General features: G+C 52.3%; 1 protein-coding gene across 3 annotated transcripts in view; it reads right to left on the bottom strand.

The window, feature by feature from the left end:
- Positions 1 to 20402, bottom strand: part of REXO1 (RNA exonuclease 1 homolog) — a 35379-nt gene continuing 14977 nt past the window's right edge. For all 3 annotated transcript variants that reach the window (XM_021378546.1, XM_021378547.1, XM_021378548.1), the window contains exons 3-16: positions 19589 to 19690; positions 17013 to 17214; positions 16230 to 16393; positions 14515 to 14652; positions 13393 to 13516; positions 12169 to 12282; positions 10921 to 11058; positions 9030 to 9143; positions 8365 to 8438; positions 5162 to 5272; positions 4698 to 4813; positions 4411 to 4549; positions 2531 to 2651; positions 1 to 1951 (exon numbers count right to left, since the gene is read on the bottom strand). In XM_021378546.1, the coding sequence (XP_021234221.1) occupies positions 1863 to 1951; positions 2531 to 2651; positions 4411 to 4549; positions 4698 to 4813; positions 5162 to 5272; positions 8365 to 8438; positions 9030 to 9143; positions 10921 to 11058; positions 12169 to 12282; positions 13393 to 13516; positions 14515 to 14652; positions 16230 to 16393; positions 17013 to 17214; positions 19589 to 19690 (1746 nt within the window). In that variant the 3' untranslated portion in view covers positions 1 to 1862. The remainder of the gene's footprint in view (positions 1952 to 2530; positions 2652 to 4410; positions 4550 to 4697; positions 4814 to 5161; positions 5273 to 8364; positions 8439 to 9029; positions 9144 to 10920; positions 11059 to 12168; positions 12283 to 13392; positions 13517 to 14514; positions 14653 to 16229; positions 16394 to 17012; positions 17215 to 19588; positions 19691 to 20402) is intronic.

The raw sequence follows: 20402 nt of genomic DNA, 5'->3' as shown, positions 1-20402 counted from the left end.
TCTATTCAACACCCTTTTATTAAAAACAATTACAAAAAGTGACAGGGTACAACGTTTATACACAGCCCGAAAGCCTCTGGGCAGCCACAAAGCTCCTGTTCTACAGCATCCCCCCCCACACACACTGGGGCTGGGGGCTCAGGGGCTGTCCCTCGCTCTGGGGGGCAATGACAGCACACGGGTCCAACTCTCACCCACACCAGCAGCGCCCAGCTCCTCTCCCAGTAAAGGGGAACGACCCAGAGCCCTCTCCCCGGGCTCCAGTTGCACTGGGGAGATGCTGTGCCCACCCTGAGTGCAGACTCTGGGGTGAAGCCAAGCGAGCAGCCCCCCCCCAAGAGGTGATGGGGAGGAGGGACGGCGTGCCCGGTACCGGCACCGCTGCCACCAGGGGTGAAGACAAACGGGATAAACCAAGGGAAGGCAAAGGCAGGAGACAGCTTCCTTCCCTGGGGAGGAGGCTCTGAACCGCCCCTCCCGGGGGCCTGGGCAGCCCCGCTCCCTGCAGGTGATGGGAGGGGGGGGGGCTAGGAGAGAAATGCCCAGCACGGCTGCAGCTGGAAGCCCCAGGGCAGCGAAGGAAGCGGCTGCGAGGCTGGGAGGGCAGCGGGGTGTACCGTGGTCTGAGAGCAGCAGGAGCTGCACAGCCCCAGCGTGGGGGGGGAAGAGGCTGGGACCCCCCTCCGGCTGCCACCCAGCACAGGGAACCAGAGCCAGCAGCTGGGGGCGGCTGCACACACAGACACTGCACACTGCTTGTGCCCCGGGGAGCCTGACACAACAACAAGGGAAGCCTCTGCTTTTCTGAAAGCTCCCAACGTGTAAACTAATTGAAAAAACAGTATTTTCATCTATTGCTTTTGCTCTGGCGTGTATCGGGTCCCTGCCATCAGAGATGGAGCAGGGTGGGGGGGGGGTTCTGTACACGTGCACCCTTCGGGACGAGCTCAGCTGCACCCAGGCCCTCCCCAAAGCCTTGCTCCCGAACAGGAGCTCCCTGGGGACACGCTGGAAGCCTGGGTGAGGGGCAGGACGGCCCATCCCGACCCATGGAGAAGCAGCGTCCACGTTCATTGCTGTCCTCCTCAGCAAACCCCTGCCCTGGAGCCCGCACGTCCCTCGGTGGCACAGGCTGTGCACACCCCAACATGGCACCGCTGCATTTCCCCTCATCTCCCTGTGGTCCAGGCAACATCTGGTGCTCGGGGCTCCCCCTCGTCCAGCCTGCAGGAGCAGGGTGCCAGCACTCCCCATTTACCCGGCTCAGGGCAGCAGGGAGCACTGCATCTCTTCTCGGATGGCTCCATCCTCACCCACCGGGCACACAGCAGCCACACAACCCGCTCCCCTTTACAGCTCCCTGCCCAACTCCATTCCATTTCCCACCCCTCTCCTCCGGCACTGCAGGAAGATCGCTGCTTTGGACTACAAAAGCAATTTAAGTTACATTTGGGAGAAAAAAAAAAAATAATAACAACAACAATAATCTACCTTGAACTGAACCAGAAAGATCCTTCTGCGTGTATCCAAGCTACCTCTACAAGCTTCTCCGAGGAACCGCGGAGTTCTCTCTAGCTGTGCTGCTCAGAACCACCTCGCCATGCCTACGGGGCAACTGTTGGGCTGCAGGGTACCCCTCAGGCAGAGAAAAGAGGGCCCGAGAGCCACGACGTGGACACAGGGACCTGCAGGCAGCAGGCTGGAGCTGACAGCTGCACCAGCAGCAGTCACTGAGGTACCTGCGAGCGCACGGGGAGCCTGGGGTAGCATGCTGCTGCGTACGGGTGGACAGTGTTACTCTGAGCATTTATTGCACTGCTTCCAAGAGGCGGAGGAGGAACGGGAGGGAGGGGAAGCGCAGGTCATCGCTTCACTTTCGCGTCTTCTTTGATCTTCCAGATCATCAGCTCCATGCAAGCTCTGGCGTCCTCGCTGGAGTCGTGTCCTTCCACTGGGGACAGAGAGACGAGGACAGCAGTTACCTCCTGCGCTGCAGCGGGGCAGCCTGGGCCCCGTTTCCCCACCCCACCCATCCGCTGCCCTCTGCACAGCAGTGAGGGCCCAGCTGCGACCACAGTGAACCACGGGTTTGGAAAAGCTTCCACTGAACACATCGGGGCTGCACTTCCACCTGCTTTAAGTAGGGGCTGGAGAGCTGCTTGTCTGTAGGCCCCGAGGCTCCTGCTCGGACAGACCTCGAGTTGCCCAGCACTACGTGTACAACGTGCTCAAGGAGAGCTCAAGTAAAGGGAGAGCAGGCAGAGCACGACGCGGCCTTGAAGGCGCTGCCTCAACCTTCCCACACCGCTCCTCTGCCTCCCACCTAGAGGGAAGCAGCAAGGGCTTCACGGGGTTCAAACCAAAGCTGCGGCACAGCCTTCGTACACGGGGCCCGTTCACAGCTGCTGTGCATGCAAAATGATCAGGACAAGGCTCAGGGAGGGCAGGGAGGGAGGGAGCCCACCCCGAGGAACAGCACCCAGAGGGGATGGGGCAGGAGGCCTCGCTCCCAGCTGCTCCCAGCTCTCACCGTTGTCCTGGATGATGCGCTTGAGGTAGTCTGCCATCAGCGTCCGGAGAGCCCGTTTGTAAGGAAGGCCCAGGCGGTGGGGAAAGACGATCGCCGTGTCCACCACTGTGCCATGGATAAGCTGGAGGGAGGGAGCAGGAAAGAAAGAAACGTGTTTGTGTTCCCTCTGCCGCGGGGACGGGCGCTCCTTGGGATTCACCGCGCTAACGCAATCTGCCGGTCAACCCTCCAGCTCTGCAGTGCTCCTGACGAGCTCCGGCCCAACCAGTCCTGCAGGAAGCTCTGCCTGAACCCAAGCCCTTGCAGGCTGCGTGTATATCGGTGCCCAGAGCTCTGCCAGCCAGCACACAACGCCCTCACAGCCCTGCCCGCCTGCGCACTCAGAGCAGCAGACACACAGCGCCGCTTCGGATCGCACGGCTCAAATCCAGGCCAGGTTAATCCTCGGGGTCCCAGCCTGGAGAAGGCAGCAGAGCCCTGAGGTGCAAGAGAGAAACCTGCGTGCCTGACCCACAGGAAGCTCTGTAATTCTCCACGTGGAGTGGCTCAGACACGACCCGGTCTCGTCCTCTCCCTCAACTCTGCCCAGGCACCAGCCAGTGTTGCGTGTCAGCTCTTAAATCCCTCGTTAGCAGCTCCATCGCCCAGCTCTGCGAGTGCCTGCGAACAGCTGCAGCTGGACAGGAACAACCTGCTACGCTCTTCGGAGTGTAAAACTGCCAACGTTACGGGTGATCTCTCTTAGACCGCAGTCAAGTCTGGCACCCGCCCAGGCGCGATGATAATTACTTATGTAGATCGGGGAGACCGAGGGAACGGGGTGATACAGCTTTAAATAAAAATTGAAATGCTATCAGCATTCGGAGCTTGCCACGGCCATTAGCGGGATGTCGACTTCACCGCCACAGCCTTCAGGCGTTGCGGCTTGACGTGCCACTGCCTGTCACCCTGCTGCTCTGCTCAGGGCTTCGTTCTCTTGGCACAGCCCGCCGTGCTGGGAGGAAGCCACGCTTCGAAGAGGCCAGCGCCGTCATCTCGTGCTGATAAAAGTGTAAATAATGTCTTTTTATGATGGTGATGAACTCTCTGAGAGGGTTGCCACCGAGAGGTGAAGCGCTTTGCGTGCATTAAAACCTGCCGCTTCCAAACCAGCGCCGTGAGCTGGCAGCCACAGCCCGGAACCAAAGCTGGGTGACAGAGGATGGCTGGGGGAAGGCCCGGCCCGAGAGCACTTGGTGAGCCCAGCCAAGCCCCCCGGGATCTGCGCTCAGAACGCAGCCCTCCCTCCAGGACAGCGGAGATGTGCACGCCGGGCTGACACAGGCCAGGCAGGAAACAAGAGAGCTGAAAGGTCAAAGCAGCTTGATCAGAGGAACGCCGCAAATCCCAGCAACCGAGGCAGAGAACTTCACGGACATTTGAAAATCAAGGGCAGAGGCAACAAAGAGGCTTGACCTGCTTCTACAATAGTTCCTGTGGACACCCAGAGGGCACAGCGGACTCCGGAGCCTGCCCGGATCCTGGCTGAGCACAACTTCAGGCCAGGCAAAGGATGCTGACACCAATAGAGGAGTCCTGGCTGAACAGATGCGGGTGAATGACAAGAGACTGAAGCTCAGCCCTTCCAGCCAGACCCACTCTATTCACCCCCCCCCCCTCGCCCCAAGGGAGGCCTGTCTCCCTGGGGACAGTCACTGAAGCTGCACTGAGATCACAAGTGACACACACGACCCAATCCTTCACCGTCCCACCGGCTCAGAGATGAGATAGTCCCCCTGTGTCTTGGAAATAAGCATTTCCTAAATGAAAAGGCAACAGGCAGCGGTCACTAGGGTGGGGAAGAACCAGAGGGAGACGCAAACACAAGACATGCAGATTACCTTTAGTGCAAATAAATCGCTTTCCAAGCTGTGCCCTATCAAGATGGTGTCTGCACTGAACATGTTCAGTAGCACGGCTTGGACATCCCGCAGGGTGATGCTAGTGTTCTCCAGGTCCTCTTCTGTCACACCTGAGAATCTGCATGCAAGAGCAGAGAGGAGGGCTTCCTTCACTAAAGGACCCCAAAGGTTCCAGCCATTAGGAACTAGTGGTCATGGAGCTTCAGCAAGCGCTCCCAGAAATTGCCCCCAGGATACTGGTGCTGGCCACAGAGCTCTGTCCTCACCTGGTGTTGTAATCCACCACCTTGGTGTCTGGTTTGACAAACGTGTCGTATACCACTTTCAGGTCAGAGTTGATCACAGTTACTCTCGTCAGCTCCAGTCCTTGCTTAGTGTAGCACTGCAAGCAACAAAGCAGACATGAAAACAAACGTGTGCTGACCTCAGCACGGGGCCAACGGGGCTGCTAGGTGCTGCATGCAGTGGTTCAGTGCATCGAGGCCAGCCAACAGTCCGTGCTCAGTATAAGCCAACTGGCTACTGCTTCTCAAGGGTACACGCCGTCCTCAAAGGAAGCACGCACTGCCAAAACTACTAAGAGCTAACTCAAACGTCCACTGAACATAAACCTCTATGATTCCACGGGAAGGAGAGAAGGTGGCAGAGGAAAAGAGCTTTCCTTGTGACACAGCCTTCCTCCAAAAGCCTCGTGATGCATCTGCACTGCCCCCCCTGATCAGGAACCCACCATCTCACAGTCTAACGCGAAGATTCCGGGGTAACCATCCGTCGTAGGCAACTTCTCAAAGGTCTTCACGAAGCCATCGAGGCTCTCCTTCCGCCCATCGTGGACGTGTTGCTTAAAGGAAAAACAAAAGAGAAGCGTACTGAAGGAAGGGAGGGACAAGAAACCAAGGACTCTGTTTCAAAAGAACCGTCCGTTTAAGGAAAACTATTTTTTTAAAGTGATTGCTAAGGGTTGGGAATGAGGAATAAGGGTTGCCAAGCAGTGGGTCTGAGGAGTTCCCCCCCAAAAGCAGTGCAAACCTGGTTCCAAAGTCAGGTCAGAGCTGGAGGCACACTAACAGCTCATGTAGTGGCAATGTGTCACGTATCCAAGCACGAGGAGGTGGCAGCAGAGTAGAATTACTTGGGAAGGCTCAAACTGTGGCACTGCAGGATCTGCTCCAGCTGCTGGCTCCTGCCTTAGCTCGTGGCTGAGACATGCCTGGCTGCAGGATTCTCACATCAAACATCCCTGTCCAAGCATGAGTGTCAGCTGCACATAGCCCACAGGTGGCAGGAGAAACCAGGGTAACGAAGTGGCAGAAAACGTCAACGTGTGCAGACAAATAAAAGCCACTGCATTCCAAAACCAGACAGCTCACAGACAACGCGAGCTGCTGCCGACCAGCGCTCAGCGCAACGAACCAGGAGCATTTCCAAGCACCTCCCCGTGTCCCCAGGTGGAGTTCTTGGGTCATAAAAAAAAATCACAGAATCAGGTCAATTATGCTACCAGGAAAACTCAGGGAGCGGTTTCACGAATGGCTCGAGCCACTGCGGGGCTGAGCTGCTGTTGTGAGAGGTGCTCCTGCTCTGGGTGCAGCCACACATGGCACCCAGCCTGCCCTGCTGCCTCTGATGGCCTCCCGGTGTCCTGCCCCACTGCAAGGAAGCAGGAACACACAGCAGAGCAGAGGGCAGAGGCTGTCGCTGCCCTTTTGCCCACTGAGGTGGTTTCAGGTCAGATGGAATTGCTGCACCACACCCTGCAGTGACGTGCCCTCTGCCTCACTCCCCAGCGGTCTGATTGTTTTTCAAGCTCTGTTTGTGCCTCAACACAGCCGTGCAGAATCACACAGTGTGTGTGCTCAGCCTGCCCCTTCCTGCTTCTCATTCATCTCACCCTACGAGGAACTTGGCATGGTCTGAGGACGAAGGCTGGGGCAGCGGTAGAGCTGAAACCTGAACACAGAGGGGTAACCAAAAGGGGGAAGTGCCTCATTTTTTGCACTGGTTATTACTGTGGGTGCAGCATCCTGCATCACTGGAAGTTAATGAGGCAGCTGGGCCGTAACAAGCTGATCTCTGCCCGCACCCAAAGCCAGCACTGCACAGAGGCTGCAGGAGCAGGGGGCTGCGCCCAGCAATTCTGCATCCGTGCCCGCAAATCTGATTGTTTTGCCATAGAAATGGGTAGAGCACACTGCTACACCAACAAATAGTAACCATTTACTTCCCCTCCAGCTTCACCTTTTCCCTCCCCCTGCAATATAACTGAGCAGTGAAGGGAAAAAAAAAAATAAATCAGGCGTTTTTCTACAGCAGTCGATGTTCTACAACTGTCCAGTTCGTTGTCACTGAGAAGAAGGCAGAAAAGTTGTTTCTGTTCTTCAGGCTGAGAAGGAAGCAGACTGAGTTGCAACAAAGAGCAGCAGCTCACAGCTCAGCTGCTGGGCTCCGTGCACAGCTCCCTCCTGCCACCTCCTGCCACGCTCCCTAACTGCAGCATAACCCAAACGAGCACGAATCATTTGGAAGCAAAAGACACAGCAATGCCCTTCTAGCCAGCTACGCATCTGCTAACTCAGAACAGTTTCTTACTACAATCATTTGCTTTTTCAATGCCCTCCTTCAAAGCAGAATGATACCGTGCTCCCTGGGGGCCCAACCATCCCAAAATCTCATTGCACATTCCCATCCTGAGCAAGCTGGGGACTCAGACCTTTGATTTCCTGAAGGATTCATCTGGATGAGAAACCCAAGGAAGCCAGAATGCTGCAGTCTTGTGGCAGCACAACAACTAGGAGGCAGATGTGAGAGGATGGCTGCGCCCTGGAGCGCTGGTGGCATGCTTCATTGAGTAAGAGGCTATTAGAGAGAGGGCACGTTTCTTAAAAGGCCACGAGGTTTTATGGTCTGCAACAGCCACGCAAAAAACATGCAGAGAAGTCATGTTTTATAGCCTCATCAATTTCTCCTGACTTCCCTGCTGGATAGAGATCCTACTTCCAAATGAAAAAGAAATGGGAGAAGTGGCAGCCTGGGTGATCCCCTCCATGCCTCAGGCTGGGCAGGGCAGGCTTCTACAGCCCGTGTTCTGACTGTGCTTCCTATTTTGATAAGCCTGGAATTTTGCCCTACAATTCACTTCCCAGCTCTAGCTTTTGGCACAGCAATAAGGGCACACACCTCTCCAGAACCTGTGGGCCACTTTGCTGGCCGTGTACTGATCGAGGACTTCCAAACCATGGCACAGGGAAACAGAATGGAGCCAGGCTGCTGTCTAATTAAAGGCACTGTGCAGAAGTATCCCAGACACCACTCAGCTCAAAGGGCCAGAACTCAGCTCCTGAGCACATTTTCCACTCTTGTTTCCTAAGGCTGTGATCCTTTCCCCACCCTCCTCAAGAGAAGCAGTACATGGGTTACAACAGACTCCTCAGGAAAGTTCCTCCCCTCAGCACAGCAAAGGGCACGCAGTATATGGAGAGCTGAGAGAGGATTTGGCCTGCAGCACATGGTTACCTTGGCACAGGGATGTGGGAATAGGAAAAAAAAAAAAAAAAGAAAAAAGGAAAAAGGCTTTGGCACGCTCCAAAACTGAGCGAGTCCTGAGTTTGCTCCTTAAAAGGAACTTCCTCATTTCTCACTTCTTCACCGTTCCCCTGAAGAAGTCTGCATCCAAGCTTTTGCTGGGAGATATCAGAAATGTCTACATTTTGCTCAGAAAAATGCTAAAAAAGAATTGCATTTGCAAAATAGAAACCAACTCCAGACAGCTGCGATTCCTCCCTCCTGCCAAGCACTTTACCTTCCTACCTTTGTGAGGCAAAAAAACATTTAAGAAGCACTTGCTTCCCCTCCATGCCCCCAGGGGAATCCACCACCACTGAATGCAGAGGGCAAATGTCATTAAGAATCAAAAGGTGCTGCTCAACAACTCACCTTAGCAACCTGGCAGCCTGCTGAACCCACAGCTCCTGAGCAGCAGCTGTAATGAGTTTCCCATCCACCTGGCACTGAAAGAGCAAGAGTTAAGAGTCAAAGAGGAAAGTCCCCTCAACAAGTGACCTAAGCTTTAGCTCCCAAGCACAGAGGTGTCCTGGATGAGCACAGAAACAATAATTGGTCAAGCAAAGGGGGAAAATTAAGTAGGGATTCACAGCCAGCAACCTAAAGGGCTTAAGATGCATTGACCATGGATGCTTTGGCAGAAAACTACAGAGTTCATTCAAACTAGGCTAGCATCTTGCTGCAAATGAGTTTATCCCAGATCAGTAAACCCCCTCAGGCAGTGAGAGAGGTCTTGTGCTCTTAAAAACTGATTTCTCAGAAGACACAGGAAGTTTGTTTTTCCCTTTTTTTTTTTTTTTTTAAACCTGAAATAACCACCTCTGCTCCAGCCCCATTTTCACATTTCAGGGACCGTTCCACTACTTCTCAGCAGCCCTTTGCAGGCCTGTGCCACCCAGTGACAAAACCAGGAACTGCCACAACCTGTGAGTGACAAGCTCCAGAGCCACAACACGTTCCCCAGCAGCTCCAACCCTGGACATTTGGGGATCTAGAGCACATCTAGCACGCAGCTGAGCCCCCTGTGCGAGACGTACCTCTCTGCTTGCGCAGCCTCCCCCAGTGATGGACACACTCCTCTTTGCGGATGCAGCTTCCAGAGGCTGAGACCATGTACTCGGTGCCACAGCGACAGCAAATCCTGCAGGAGGCTTCAAGAGAAGAGAGAAGGGCAGGTCGCTGCCAATCCTGTACCTGCTCAAGGTGGCCAAAGCACAGGTAAATCTATCCCACTACCCAAAGCCCCATGCCCCACTGAAAGAGGCAAATATGTCCCAGCAAAAGGATGCCAAATGTGGTTTCCAAGTCTCACAAAGACACAGTGGTCCCCTCTAAAATGCAGTCCTGCAGCACTCGCCCCCAAACCACTTCTCAGAGGCAAATGTAAAACCTCGTGTTGGTTTTGATGCATAACAGTAGTTCTGCTGTGTCGTTTCTCCTTCCACAGCAAACTGTGTTGTACTCCGACACAGTTATTGTGAGAATCAGGATAAATAAGTCATTCTCTGGACACCAGAGCTAACGAGGCCTGGTTTCCAGGGGGCTGTGCCTTGTCACTTCCAAGTGACATCTGAGCTCCTCACGAGCACAGCTCCCCTGCTAGGATTCCCTACAACACTGACAGCACAGCGCAGCCCTCCAGGAGGCAGCTGGGGACTTGTCCCTCCTGTCACCTGCGCTCTCAGTAGCACCTACAACTCAGAGAAGGGAAATGCAAAACGCCTCAGACAAGGAGGTGACTGTCATGCACCTGCTTCCCAAGCAGTTCCCTGAGTTCCAGGACAGTGTTGCTTTGCACAACACCTGTCTGGTCCATTTCCATCTGCTGGCCACGGTCACAGCATTAGCAGACTGGTTAGAAAGAAGAACAAACTCAAAAATCCTGAGGTATCTGTAGGAAACTAGAGAAGCAGAACCAGCAACACGATCCCAGCCAGCCAGCTGCTTTATGTGATTCTAGCTGAAGAAAAGGGCTCGCACAAATACAGTACTCGACGGTGTTAATGCAGGAGAGCTTTCATCCAGGTTGCTTCAGCAACCACAGGACAAATGTAGACACAAGGTGTTAACATGGACGAGCACTTAACACACTTCAGCAATGGGTCTCCAAAGAGATGCTCAGAGTAGCCTGACAAGGCACCTCAAAATATACCTGTATTTTACCCCTCCTGCATCACAGTCTGCCCCACTCAGCTTTTGAGAAGCATCAGTCCTGCCACAGGATATCTGGAAATTCAGACAGGAGGACCCCACTCCACCCAGGGGAAGCCTGGCAGATTGTTTTGTCTGGTTGCAAAAAGGGCTCTCGGAAACTATGCCCAATACCATCACACAACAAAACCAAAACCTGTGCAGCCAAAGCAGCACGGCACAACCCAGCTTGGCACCACACTGGTGCACGCAGCAAGTCATGCGCAGAGACCCAAAAAAATCCTTCCCTGGGAAGGATTTTTCACTCAGAGGGTGGTGATGCAGTGGAACAGGTTGCCCAGAGAGGTTGTGGATGCCCCATCCCTGGAGGCATTCAAGGCCAGGCTGGATGTGGCTCTGGGCAGCCTGGTCTGGTAGTTGGCAACCCTGCACTCAGCAGGGGGGTTGAAACTGGATGATCTTTGAGGTCATCTTCAACCCAGGCCATTCTGTGATTCTACGAAGAGGGGAGCGTCACCAGGTGTGGATGAGGAGCACCTCCAAGCACCTCCCCTGCACCAGCAGCAGGCAGCCTAACAGGGCTGGAGTTTGTCTCAGTGAGAAATCCTAAAACCTGCACCCACTGAACTGCACAAGACGTGGCAACACGGGCAACGGCAGCTCCACGCTGGGAGCAGAACGTCCCAATGCGAAAGGACGCGTTGTGTGTAGGACAGGCATCTCCCTCCACCTGAGAGGCAGACAGCAGGGACTGCAGAATGAAATAGCCCAGCTTACAGTCAGTGCTCTTCTTCTCCTCCGCCGTGAAGAGGACGGCACGGCCCGGCTTCTCCGGGTGAGGCATGGGGTAACCGTTCTCCTTCAGCTGCTCCTCGGTCATGAGATACTCCTTCAGTCGCCGGTACAAGGCAGCTCCTGCACGTATCAAAGGCAACGATGAAGCCAGATCACAGAAGCAGGTGCTGTTTTCTCTCACCAAGCCACCTGGCAGGAACTGCCCCTGTTTACTACTCGCTTTCAACTGCCTCTGTTCAGCACCCACAGCCACATAGGTACTGGCTGCATTCTGCACCCCCGATGCACAACCTGACTGTCCCCTCTCCAACCACCAGCGCTGGGTTGGCCTGTCTGGAAAGCAGCACTGAAATTCTTCCCAATCTTCAGGCCTCTGTACTAAGACAAGGGAAGCCTCAAGCCTGCAATGCTCACAGGGTTTTAACGGATCGTTTGTAACACAGCCCACAGAATGCCCCTCAAAGGCTGCTCCCAGCTAGCTAAGAAACTCCTTACCAGAAGCTTTTTCCTGCTGTTGATTTTTGACTGTTTCACTCCACGGCACAGTTATAACTTCTCTGCTCAATAGCTCTTCCTTCAGTGCTACGTTAAACCCTTCCAATATCGCTGTGCACCCTTTGATGTTGCTTAGATGAGCTATAGGGCCCTTTCAAGCTTTCCTCGCATCAATTCCTTCTGCTCTGTGGCATCCCTGTCTCTTCTCTGATCTCCTCAACAGTTTGCCCGTATCTCTTGGCAGCCTGAATACCCATCAACAATTTGACCCAAAGTGAATAATGCTTGTGGCACAATCCTTTGGCTATTACGTGACCTTACTATGACATTCCTAAACGTGAAAACGAGCCCTGCAGAGCAGATGGGGCTATCAGTGCGTTTGCCTTTCATCTGACGGGCAAAGTGCTCCTCCAGGGGAGGAAAGTTAAAGTAAAATCAAGACAGAAGAAAATAATCCACGAGTCGGTAACACCCAAAACACAAGAGGCAGCTCTGAACAGCTACCGACACTACATCAAAGCCACATGGACAACATCAGCAAACCCACAGCCCAGAGCAGGGAAGCAAGGAAGGTGCTAATCAGCGCGGCGCTGCAGTCAGGTCGTAACTCATAACGCAGCCCCACAGATAAATCAAAGCTCTTCATGCATCAGCAAGGTCCTGCTCTTCCCAGTCACTGCGGTATACCTCCAGCTGTAATTTACAGCTTACAGCTTTGCAGGAGCAGGGTCTTACCTGTTAAATCCTCTGCTTTCAAGCTCCCTGACCGGTTCAGGGTAAAGCTGGTCTTGGCAGCAAGCTTCCCTCCCAGCACAGCTTCATGGGACACCACCTTCTTGTTACTCGTTTCTGCAGCGACAAAAGGGAAGAAGCAGAACAGGACAGAGATGAAATATCCAGATGCAATTCTGGAAGAGTTAGCGACTTCAGCCCTCGTGTTTCGGGCACAGCACACAGGCAAAGGGAGGACTGCATTTATCCCCTCGCACTCTGTGCTCCAGAAATCGCTACGTGTAAGGTGGTCGTGTGTTCCTAGCTCACCCCAGCACTGCTGGGAGCTTCCTGCTTGCGCTGTCAGCCCGCTGCAACTTTTTAAGGGCAGGGAAGGACATTTATTATTATTATTATTTTTTTTTATACAGCTCCCCAGGAGGCTCTGGGAGCTCTACCTGCTGACTGTGCACACCAAGCCGCCATCCTGAGCATGAGCAAAGAGAGGGCTGAGCACAGACACAACTCGACCCATCGCAGTGGGATCACCCATCCGCGGCGAGCGGCTTTGCTGTTGGGTGCCCGCGGGCCGGACTCCCACACTGAATCCTTCACCTTCCTTCAGAAAGGCCTTCAGAGCTCTGGAGTACACTCAGCACACCAGATAATGGCAGATAGGTGCTTTTTAGTAATCATTAACTGGCAGCCCTCTCCTAAAGGCCAGCCTCCCGAGTCCAGCCGCTCTGACTAATGGCCACGAAGGTAATGAAGACAGAGGGGAGAAAAGGGAAGAGACCAGGGAAAAAAAATTCACAAGAACAGCACAAATTGATTGTTTAATGTACCCTCTCGAGAGCCAATAATGAAATGTCTTAACCCTCTTCGTTTCTCTCTTGAAGCTTAATGTGTGTAACAGATTTCTGCGGTGATGGACGAGTCTATCACTTTGAAGGTATCATGTGAAAGTTACTCCATTAGCAGGGCTTTTCATTTTAAAGAACTTGTGCTAAAAAAAAAAAAATAATCCATGTGGCATTATCTCCATTTAGGCTCAGACAGCCAACAAAGCATTGCAGGACTTGCCTCTTGAAGGCCCATTAAAGCTTGCCAGACTATAAAAAGCTAACTGGAGTTGTTTGCCTTTCAGCATAATGCTTCTGAGAAATGGGTCTGTCTTTTCAACAAGTTTCTCTCCGCGGCTTCTAATCCAAGCAGGGCTCCTTATTAAACCACAAACGTGGTACGTACTGTTCGTACTGGAGGGGGAATTGGGCACGAGGCTCCTGAGCTTCTTTAAGGTGTTCACTGCCACGTTCAGGTAGATGTTGCGACTGGTGCTGCGTTCGTAAGCCACCTTCTCTTCTGCCAGAGCCTGCAAACAGTGCAATTCGTTACCATGGGCTCTGTTCCCACTACTGCTCGGGGAAAATTTGGAAGAAAAAGAAACGTTTGCATCTTAAAAATGCAGAATCCGAGTACCAGAATCCAAAAAAATCACTGTGTCGCAGCACGAATGTGTACTGGTTCTTGGGGCTGCTTAGGCGAGTCCAAGAGCAAACACACTTGAAACCAAGCACCAGAAACATTTTCGAACCAAATCTTCCCTCAGGTTAACAGGGCAGTTCTGGAACTGCCTGGGAAAGGCTGTTTTCCCCACTTCAAGGGCAGCACAAGGGAAAGACAAAGCTCTGAACTGGACAAAAAAAAAGAAAAAGAAGCTTGGACAACAGCCGTTCCTTGAGCGCGACAGGAATGCTTTCCCTAAGGAGCTGCAAAGGTGAAATATCACCAAAAATAAAACGATCCTCACAGCATGTTTTGGTTACAAAACACACCACCATGCCCCGTGCTGGCCCAACTAATGATAATGCCAACGTTTTTTTTTTTTTCAGTGAGACACATGAGATTCTCATCTCTGCTTTTGGAAATCTTACTGCAGCATTCCCTGCTGGCAGAAGGCTCCTTACGTTCTGCCAGCAGCTCACAAGCAGCAAGTGCTGCCAGTCACATTCACATCCCCCTTTGCTTCCACTGAATGCTCAGCTCACAGGACGTGTTTGCAGCAGAGCAAAGGGTCTTTTTGTCCAGCTCAGCCACAATGCACGCCCTTCAGTCCCCCTTCTGGGACTAATGAAAACACTGCGTGCTCTGCTCATGAAGAGAAGGATGGGTTTTCCTCCTGGAGATCCCCAGTGGAATTGTATTTTCTGTTGCCTGGTTTGGAATTATTTAATGCTCATCTCCTCAACAGAGACATGTGGAGAGGAGAGTGTTCTGGCTTTGCTGCTGTTTTAGAAGGTCCCAGCCAAAGCACAGGACTTTATAGGGTACTACAGACCTTACTCACACGAAGCAAGCAGCGGTACAGACCTTATCAAACGCTTCCTGGGAGGAGGAGCAGAATTTCAGGCACTCATCAATGAAGAGATTGAGATATCTTTGACGAATGTTTGTTGGGACTTTAGCACCAAATTCTGTGGGAATAACAGGCCTCTGTAAGCTGGCGCTCTAGAGATGAGACAGAGAGAGAAAGAGGCTATTTGGGGTTTAAAGAGCACGTCGCTTTGAGACTCTCTCGTTTTCTGTTACGTTATGAACTTCCTTTCTGAAAAATCTGTCCAAAGCTGAAAGTAACACACATCATTTTGGGTCCTAAAAACACTGCTTGAAGCCTCTGTGCCCCCTCAGTTATTTGAACTGCTTCAAAAAAAAAAAAACAACAACCAGGTTTCATTACACGACACCTCCAGCTGCACAACAACCCCAGCAGCATTAGTCACAGCGCTGCATTTGCATACACAAGCATCCCAGACCACGAAAACGATGACATTTACATTAAGAGAGCTGAGATTAGCACAGCACCAAGCACTGCAATTTGAGCCGAAGGCACGAGCACACGACACCAGGTAAGAGCACAACAGACGTGTGCTTTCTTGTAAGTGCTGCAGCCATAAGGAGGGAGGGGAGGCTCGCTTCTGGCAGCCAGCTAAGTCACCCTGCTTCTGTGGGGTTCCTGTGACCTCACTGCACTGCTTTTGTCTTCCTTTCTAATGCCACTCACGCTCCTGAAAGGATCTTCCCCCCTCAAATTGAACGATGTGTTCTCCGTGCATAAAGACTGCATGTTGAACCGAGCTACAACCTCCTGCTGCAGTCTTCCATTTCACACCAATTCGTCTCCCAGATCACACAGCCTGCCACTTTCTTTGGAGAAGAAACTGCACGTGTACCTCCAGAGCACCCAATGGCTTTCTTGATCCTTCTCCATCCCAGCCAAGAGACATCCATCACCAAACCCCTCTGTAACAAACACGGCTCCAAGGAGGACACACACAGGCTCAAAGGGGAGCACGGGACCTATGCCAACAGGAAGAGCACTTCTCCTTGTGAGACTTCCACTTTGATCAAGCTCTCTCTATTCCTGGGTCTTGTTTAAACCTGTTGGAGGGGGGTTGGTCCTTTTCATTACATGTATACGTTTTCTCACCCTCCCGAACAATGGCAAGCATTCTACGCTTTCAGCTTTCATTTGGCTTTGGGTAACACACTGCTATCAAAAGTACACAAAGGCTGGGCAGGTTTCAAAAAAAAAGAGGGAGAAAAAGCACTTTTCCTCAGATATAAACTCCAGCACGAAGTTTAAATCACCGCATCCTAACCAGGCAGGTTGCTGCGGGACGTTATTCATGAATGCCTTCCTCAGTCTGGCCCACAAAGGCTGGAAGGTCACCAATTCACCCACACCATTCACACAGGGGAGACCTCAAGTCCCTGACACGAGCAGCTACAGATCCAGCCAGACAACCCAACAAAAGGCTCGAACTGAAAATGAGGGATCAATATTCAAAGAGAGTGGCATGGCACTTAAGTATTTCTACCTTTCCAAGCTCCTGCTCCTCGAGTGTTTAATTTTTTATACAACGCTATCGAGGAAAACCACAGGAAGAGAGAAACCCATTTAATCATCCTAATCAAAACATCACTTCTCCGAGAGCTAAGTTTGAAACAGCACAGTTCAACACGACACCCTCAGCGAGGGATAACCAGAAAGGGAGCTGCAAAGAAAGGAGCTGCATCTCTTTTACCTGCAAGGAGGGAACGTGCGCTATCCTTTTCTGCACAGTGGTGCTGGTGGTCTTAGAAGCCATCCCAGCTAAGGTGCAAGCCTTCAGAGGAAGGGTGGGAGCTTCGGAGTCATTGGCAGCTGTGCCACTCTTGCCAGCAGCAGTCTTCTTGCCACTCACCAGGCCTGCAAGAAACAGACAGCACGCTTCAGGAGAAAACCTACCACGGGGCTTCCAGCAGTCAGAACGAACTTGCTGTGCTACAGACTGCATTTTTCCCAACAGAAGCCTCCCAAGGGATAAAAAGCAGGTAGTTTTACCACCTTCCAGGCAAGGCTGAAGGAGCCTTCTGCTAGGAACCATGCCTTGGTTGTTTTTTTTTTTTCCCTGTTGTTGCTTTGAGGTAACTGAGTCAGTCGAGTTTAAAGAGTTAACCCTGTCAGCTACAACGCACCACCTGCTCATCAGGTCAGCTCTGAGCCCTTCCAACCACAGCGGGACACATAGTGATGAGCACAAATTAGTACTTCCCTCCTGCTCAGCCACCTCTTCCAAGTACAAGAAGAGCAAACAGTCTCCAAAGAATAAACAGGAAAGAGCTATACATTTAGCCAGTTGCTTTTTAGAAACTGATGGCACCGCTCAGGGGAAAGACCTTCCACCAGTGCCTGTAAGCAAAGATTGCAATCGTGGCTCCTCCTGTTAGTTTCCCATTTTCAGCTCGCGAGAAATTGAAGCAAAGCGAGCGTCTTTTCAACCGCAGAGAGGGCAAGAGAGCGATGACAAGGAGCGCTGCCGGCTTACTTTGCTTGACTGCTGCAGTAAGGGCTACATTTGGCACGTGAGCAATCCTCCTCTTTTCTCCTGGCAAAGACAGGGAAGCCTTTTGGACAGCCACCGCCAGCTGTGCCGCCTGCTGCTGGGCCAGCTGGATCCTCTGGTAGCACACCTCCTGCGCCGTGGGCGGACGGTACGGCCGGACTACAGGCTTGTTCGGGACCTCAGCCTGCACAGACAAAAAGGTTTCCAGAGCCAGCAATCCCCAACCCTTCAGCTCACGTCCACCCGAGAGAGGTCTCTCTTCCCTGACCCACCTGCGTTGCAAATCTTGGTTTTGGGGGGAAGATCCCGACCATCTTCCTGAATAAAACACTCAGTCACCCACCGCAGAGCGCGGCACCGACGACTCGCCCTCGGGCATGAGACATCTCATGGCTCTGGGATTTCCTGAGTTGGTAGGTGCTATTCAAATTGCTTGTTTAATGGGCAGGGTGCCTGCTGTCCATCACTGGTGCCGAGCCCACTGCCAGGCTCCATCAACACCCAGGTCCACACCTTGTGTTAGAAAACAAATCTGGCCCCACAGCCCTGAACACCACTGCGTGCTGTAGCTTCTATCAAAATGAAAACTATTCTCCCTTCCCCTTTGCTACACGATGTGGAGTGCTGCAGCTCGTTCCTTCTCCCCTTCGCTGTTTTTTTTGCATCCCAAATTACCAGTGCCATCTGATCTCGCAGCCCCCACCTCCCTTTGGAGGAGGGGAGGGACTCCCACCCAGCTTTGTTTCAGCACTCTGGTTCCTACAAGGCGTTACAAGCCACACGTACACGTGTGTATTTATGGGATTAGAGCACGGCACAAACTGAGCTCCGAGTTCTGAGCGCTGCCCCTGCCGCTTGTGGAGGCATTTCACTGCTTCAGCCGTTACTGACGCAACCGCTCCACACACGCGTTATCTCTACGTGCAAATTTAGGTTGTGGGAAAGATGCCAAACACGACATTGGCAAGAAGTTGCTCTCTCTCTGTAGCAGAAGCGCAAGAGAAGAAATACAAACCGTGGCACGTTACTTAATAAGCCCCGAGATGTGAGAAAGCAGCCTTCCCCCTGGGAACAGCCCCATGTGTAACACAGCGCTTTGGAGACTGCCAGCTGGGGTGAGCTGGCACCGCCTGCATTCCTGCCCCCTGAGCCGACGGCGGCTTCTGGAAACCAAACTGAGTGCAGCCAACCATTAAGCAATAATTACAGTCCTCCTGGCAGGACGGGACACTCATTTGCTGCCTCACCTTCAATTCCTTTGACCTGCCATTCCCCCCCGGAAACTCAACTAAAAACTCAGTTCCCTCCCCTTCAGCCCGCTCAGTGTTTGAGCTATAAATCACGAGCGAGGCTGAGCAAATATTCCACTCGGAGGGACGTGGCAAAGCAAGAGTAACCGTGCAGGTAAAAAGCAGCAGTTCAGGTCTGACAGCACCTCCTGAACACGCTTGGCAGCAGCACGGAGCTGCCAGCCCCGGGCAGGCACGTCCCAGTGCTGAGTGCACCAGGTCGGCTGTGTTTGCCCACGCGATGGCTGCACCGAGGCTCACGTCTTTGGAAAAGGTTTTGGGATCAGCTGTCCCATTAAGAAAACGCATTTAGAGATTGGTACGCGTCTAAAAGGCACCTATTGGCAATAAATATTTGAGTTAATGAATTTCCGACCCATTTGTTTCGGTCTCTTATCTCTTCACTTGGGAAGAAAGGGGCCTTATCAAAACACATGAACTGGCTGAAGATATGTAGTTAAATAAACAGCATCGCGTTGACCTCGGGGCTTCAAATTATTAAAAGCAAAGAAACCTTTCCTAGGCAGAGAGGAAAGGAAGAACAATTAATTTGGGCTTCCCAGCTCAAATCAGTGCTTCAGCCGCCACTCTTATCCTGCTGGAACATAAAACTGACTAATCTGCACTCAGCACCTGGAGGGAAACACATTAAACCCTCAGAGAAAACAGAATTAAAATCCCAGTGAGAAAGAAATAAAAAGATCAGCGTTGTCTTCCTTGCTTTCTCTCTGTTAATTCTCCTCTGTATTTCAAGCATTCCCATAACCGGGAAAGAACAATATCAAGCAAGATACTGCTGGTATCTTCGTTGAATCGGGGTATATATAAATGGAGTAAAGGTTTTCAGCATCTTACAAGATTCTTCCAGCTGTCTTTTAGCTCCACATGGTAAGGAGCACCACCACTGGGCACAGCCTGACCTTGGTTTTAATGTCAGTGACTGACAGAAGCTGTCCTACAGCAGCAGGACACCCCAGGCTGCCCCCAGGAGCAACGAGGTGCAGAATCCTCTTCCTCTTCCACAGCTCACCCCTTGGTTTTGTGGAAGTCCCTTGGAGTGTGCCTTGTTTTGTTACAGATGCCTAGCCTCATTTTTAAGAAGTCAGAAAAGGGAATAAAAAAAAAAAAAAGAAGTGATGTAAAAGGATTCCAGCGCAAACAGTTCGTACGCTGCTGCCTGAACATGGGGCTACACCATCACCCGGGGTCCCTAGACAGAAAATATTCACTGTAGATGTCTCAACTTTTGCTCCTGAGAGCTGCACTTACATTGCCTTGTTTGACAAGATGAGAGATCCTTCGTTTCTGGCCGGGAAACAAGGTGGTTAAATTCTCTTCTGTCTTTTCTTTATTTACTTCTTCCTTTGATGGCTGTAAGACAAAAAGAACAAGCATCCAAAACTGAACAGACAGAAGAGCCCTCCCCAGAAGATGAGAGGAGCCTCCTTTGGGGGTGAACACAGGGTCCCTGCAGGTGGAAATAACGCGTGGTCAGCTGTTAAACGAGACCTGCTCTGAACCCCAGAGCAACCAGCAAAGCCACGACCGTTCCCACTGGGGTGAGCAGGGGCTGCGCAGCACACAGCTTCAGCACCAGCTTCCAGCCCCTACCTGCACGGAGATGGGAATCCCTTCCCCTCCAGCCACCCACTTCTCACGGCACTCTTAAAACCCAGGATGTTGGTTGGGTTTCTTGGTAAGAGCTGACTCATTTTCCGCCGGTATGACGCGCTTCCAGAGCAGGCCCTGAACGCGTGCCCAGCACCAAACCACCACGCTGCCAGGGCACACGCAGGGAAACGTAATTCTGCACTTCTCCCTACAGCCCTACCCACAGAAGGGCTGCAGGGATTGATCCCTGGGCTGGGTGGTGTTTCTGAATGGCAAGAAAACCAGAGCTCCTGCACGAGGAGCTGAAGCTAACATCTCAGACTTGCTCTGAGAGGGGGGAAAAAAGAAGAAAACCACCCAAAAAATAACAACCAAAAAAAAACCATTACATCCTCTCTGGGCTCAGCTTAGCTGTTCCTTCACACAGGTTTATTACTATGACTCAGGCTGGAGCACCTGATGGGGCTGTGGG

This window comes from Numida meleagris, chromosome 27 (assembly GCF_002078875.1).
Source record: "Numida meleagris isolate 19003 breed g44 Domestic line chromosome 27, NumMel1.0, whole genome shotgun sequence".
Lineage (NCBI taxonomy): Eukaryota > Metazoa > Chordata > Aves > Galliformes > Numididae > Numida > Numida meleagris.
The sequence above is the reverse complement of the archived record's forward strand: the minus strand, read 5'-3'. Positions and strand labels throughout refer to the sequence as shown.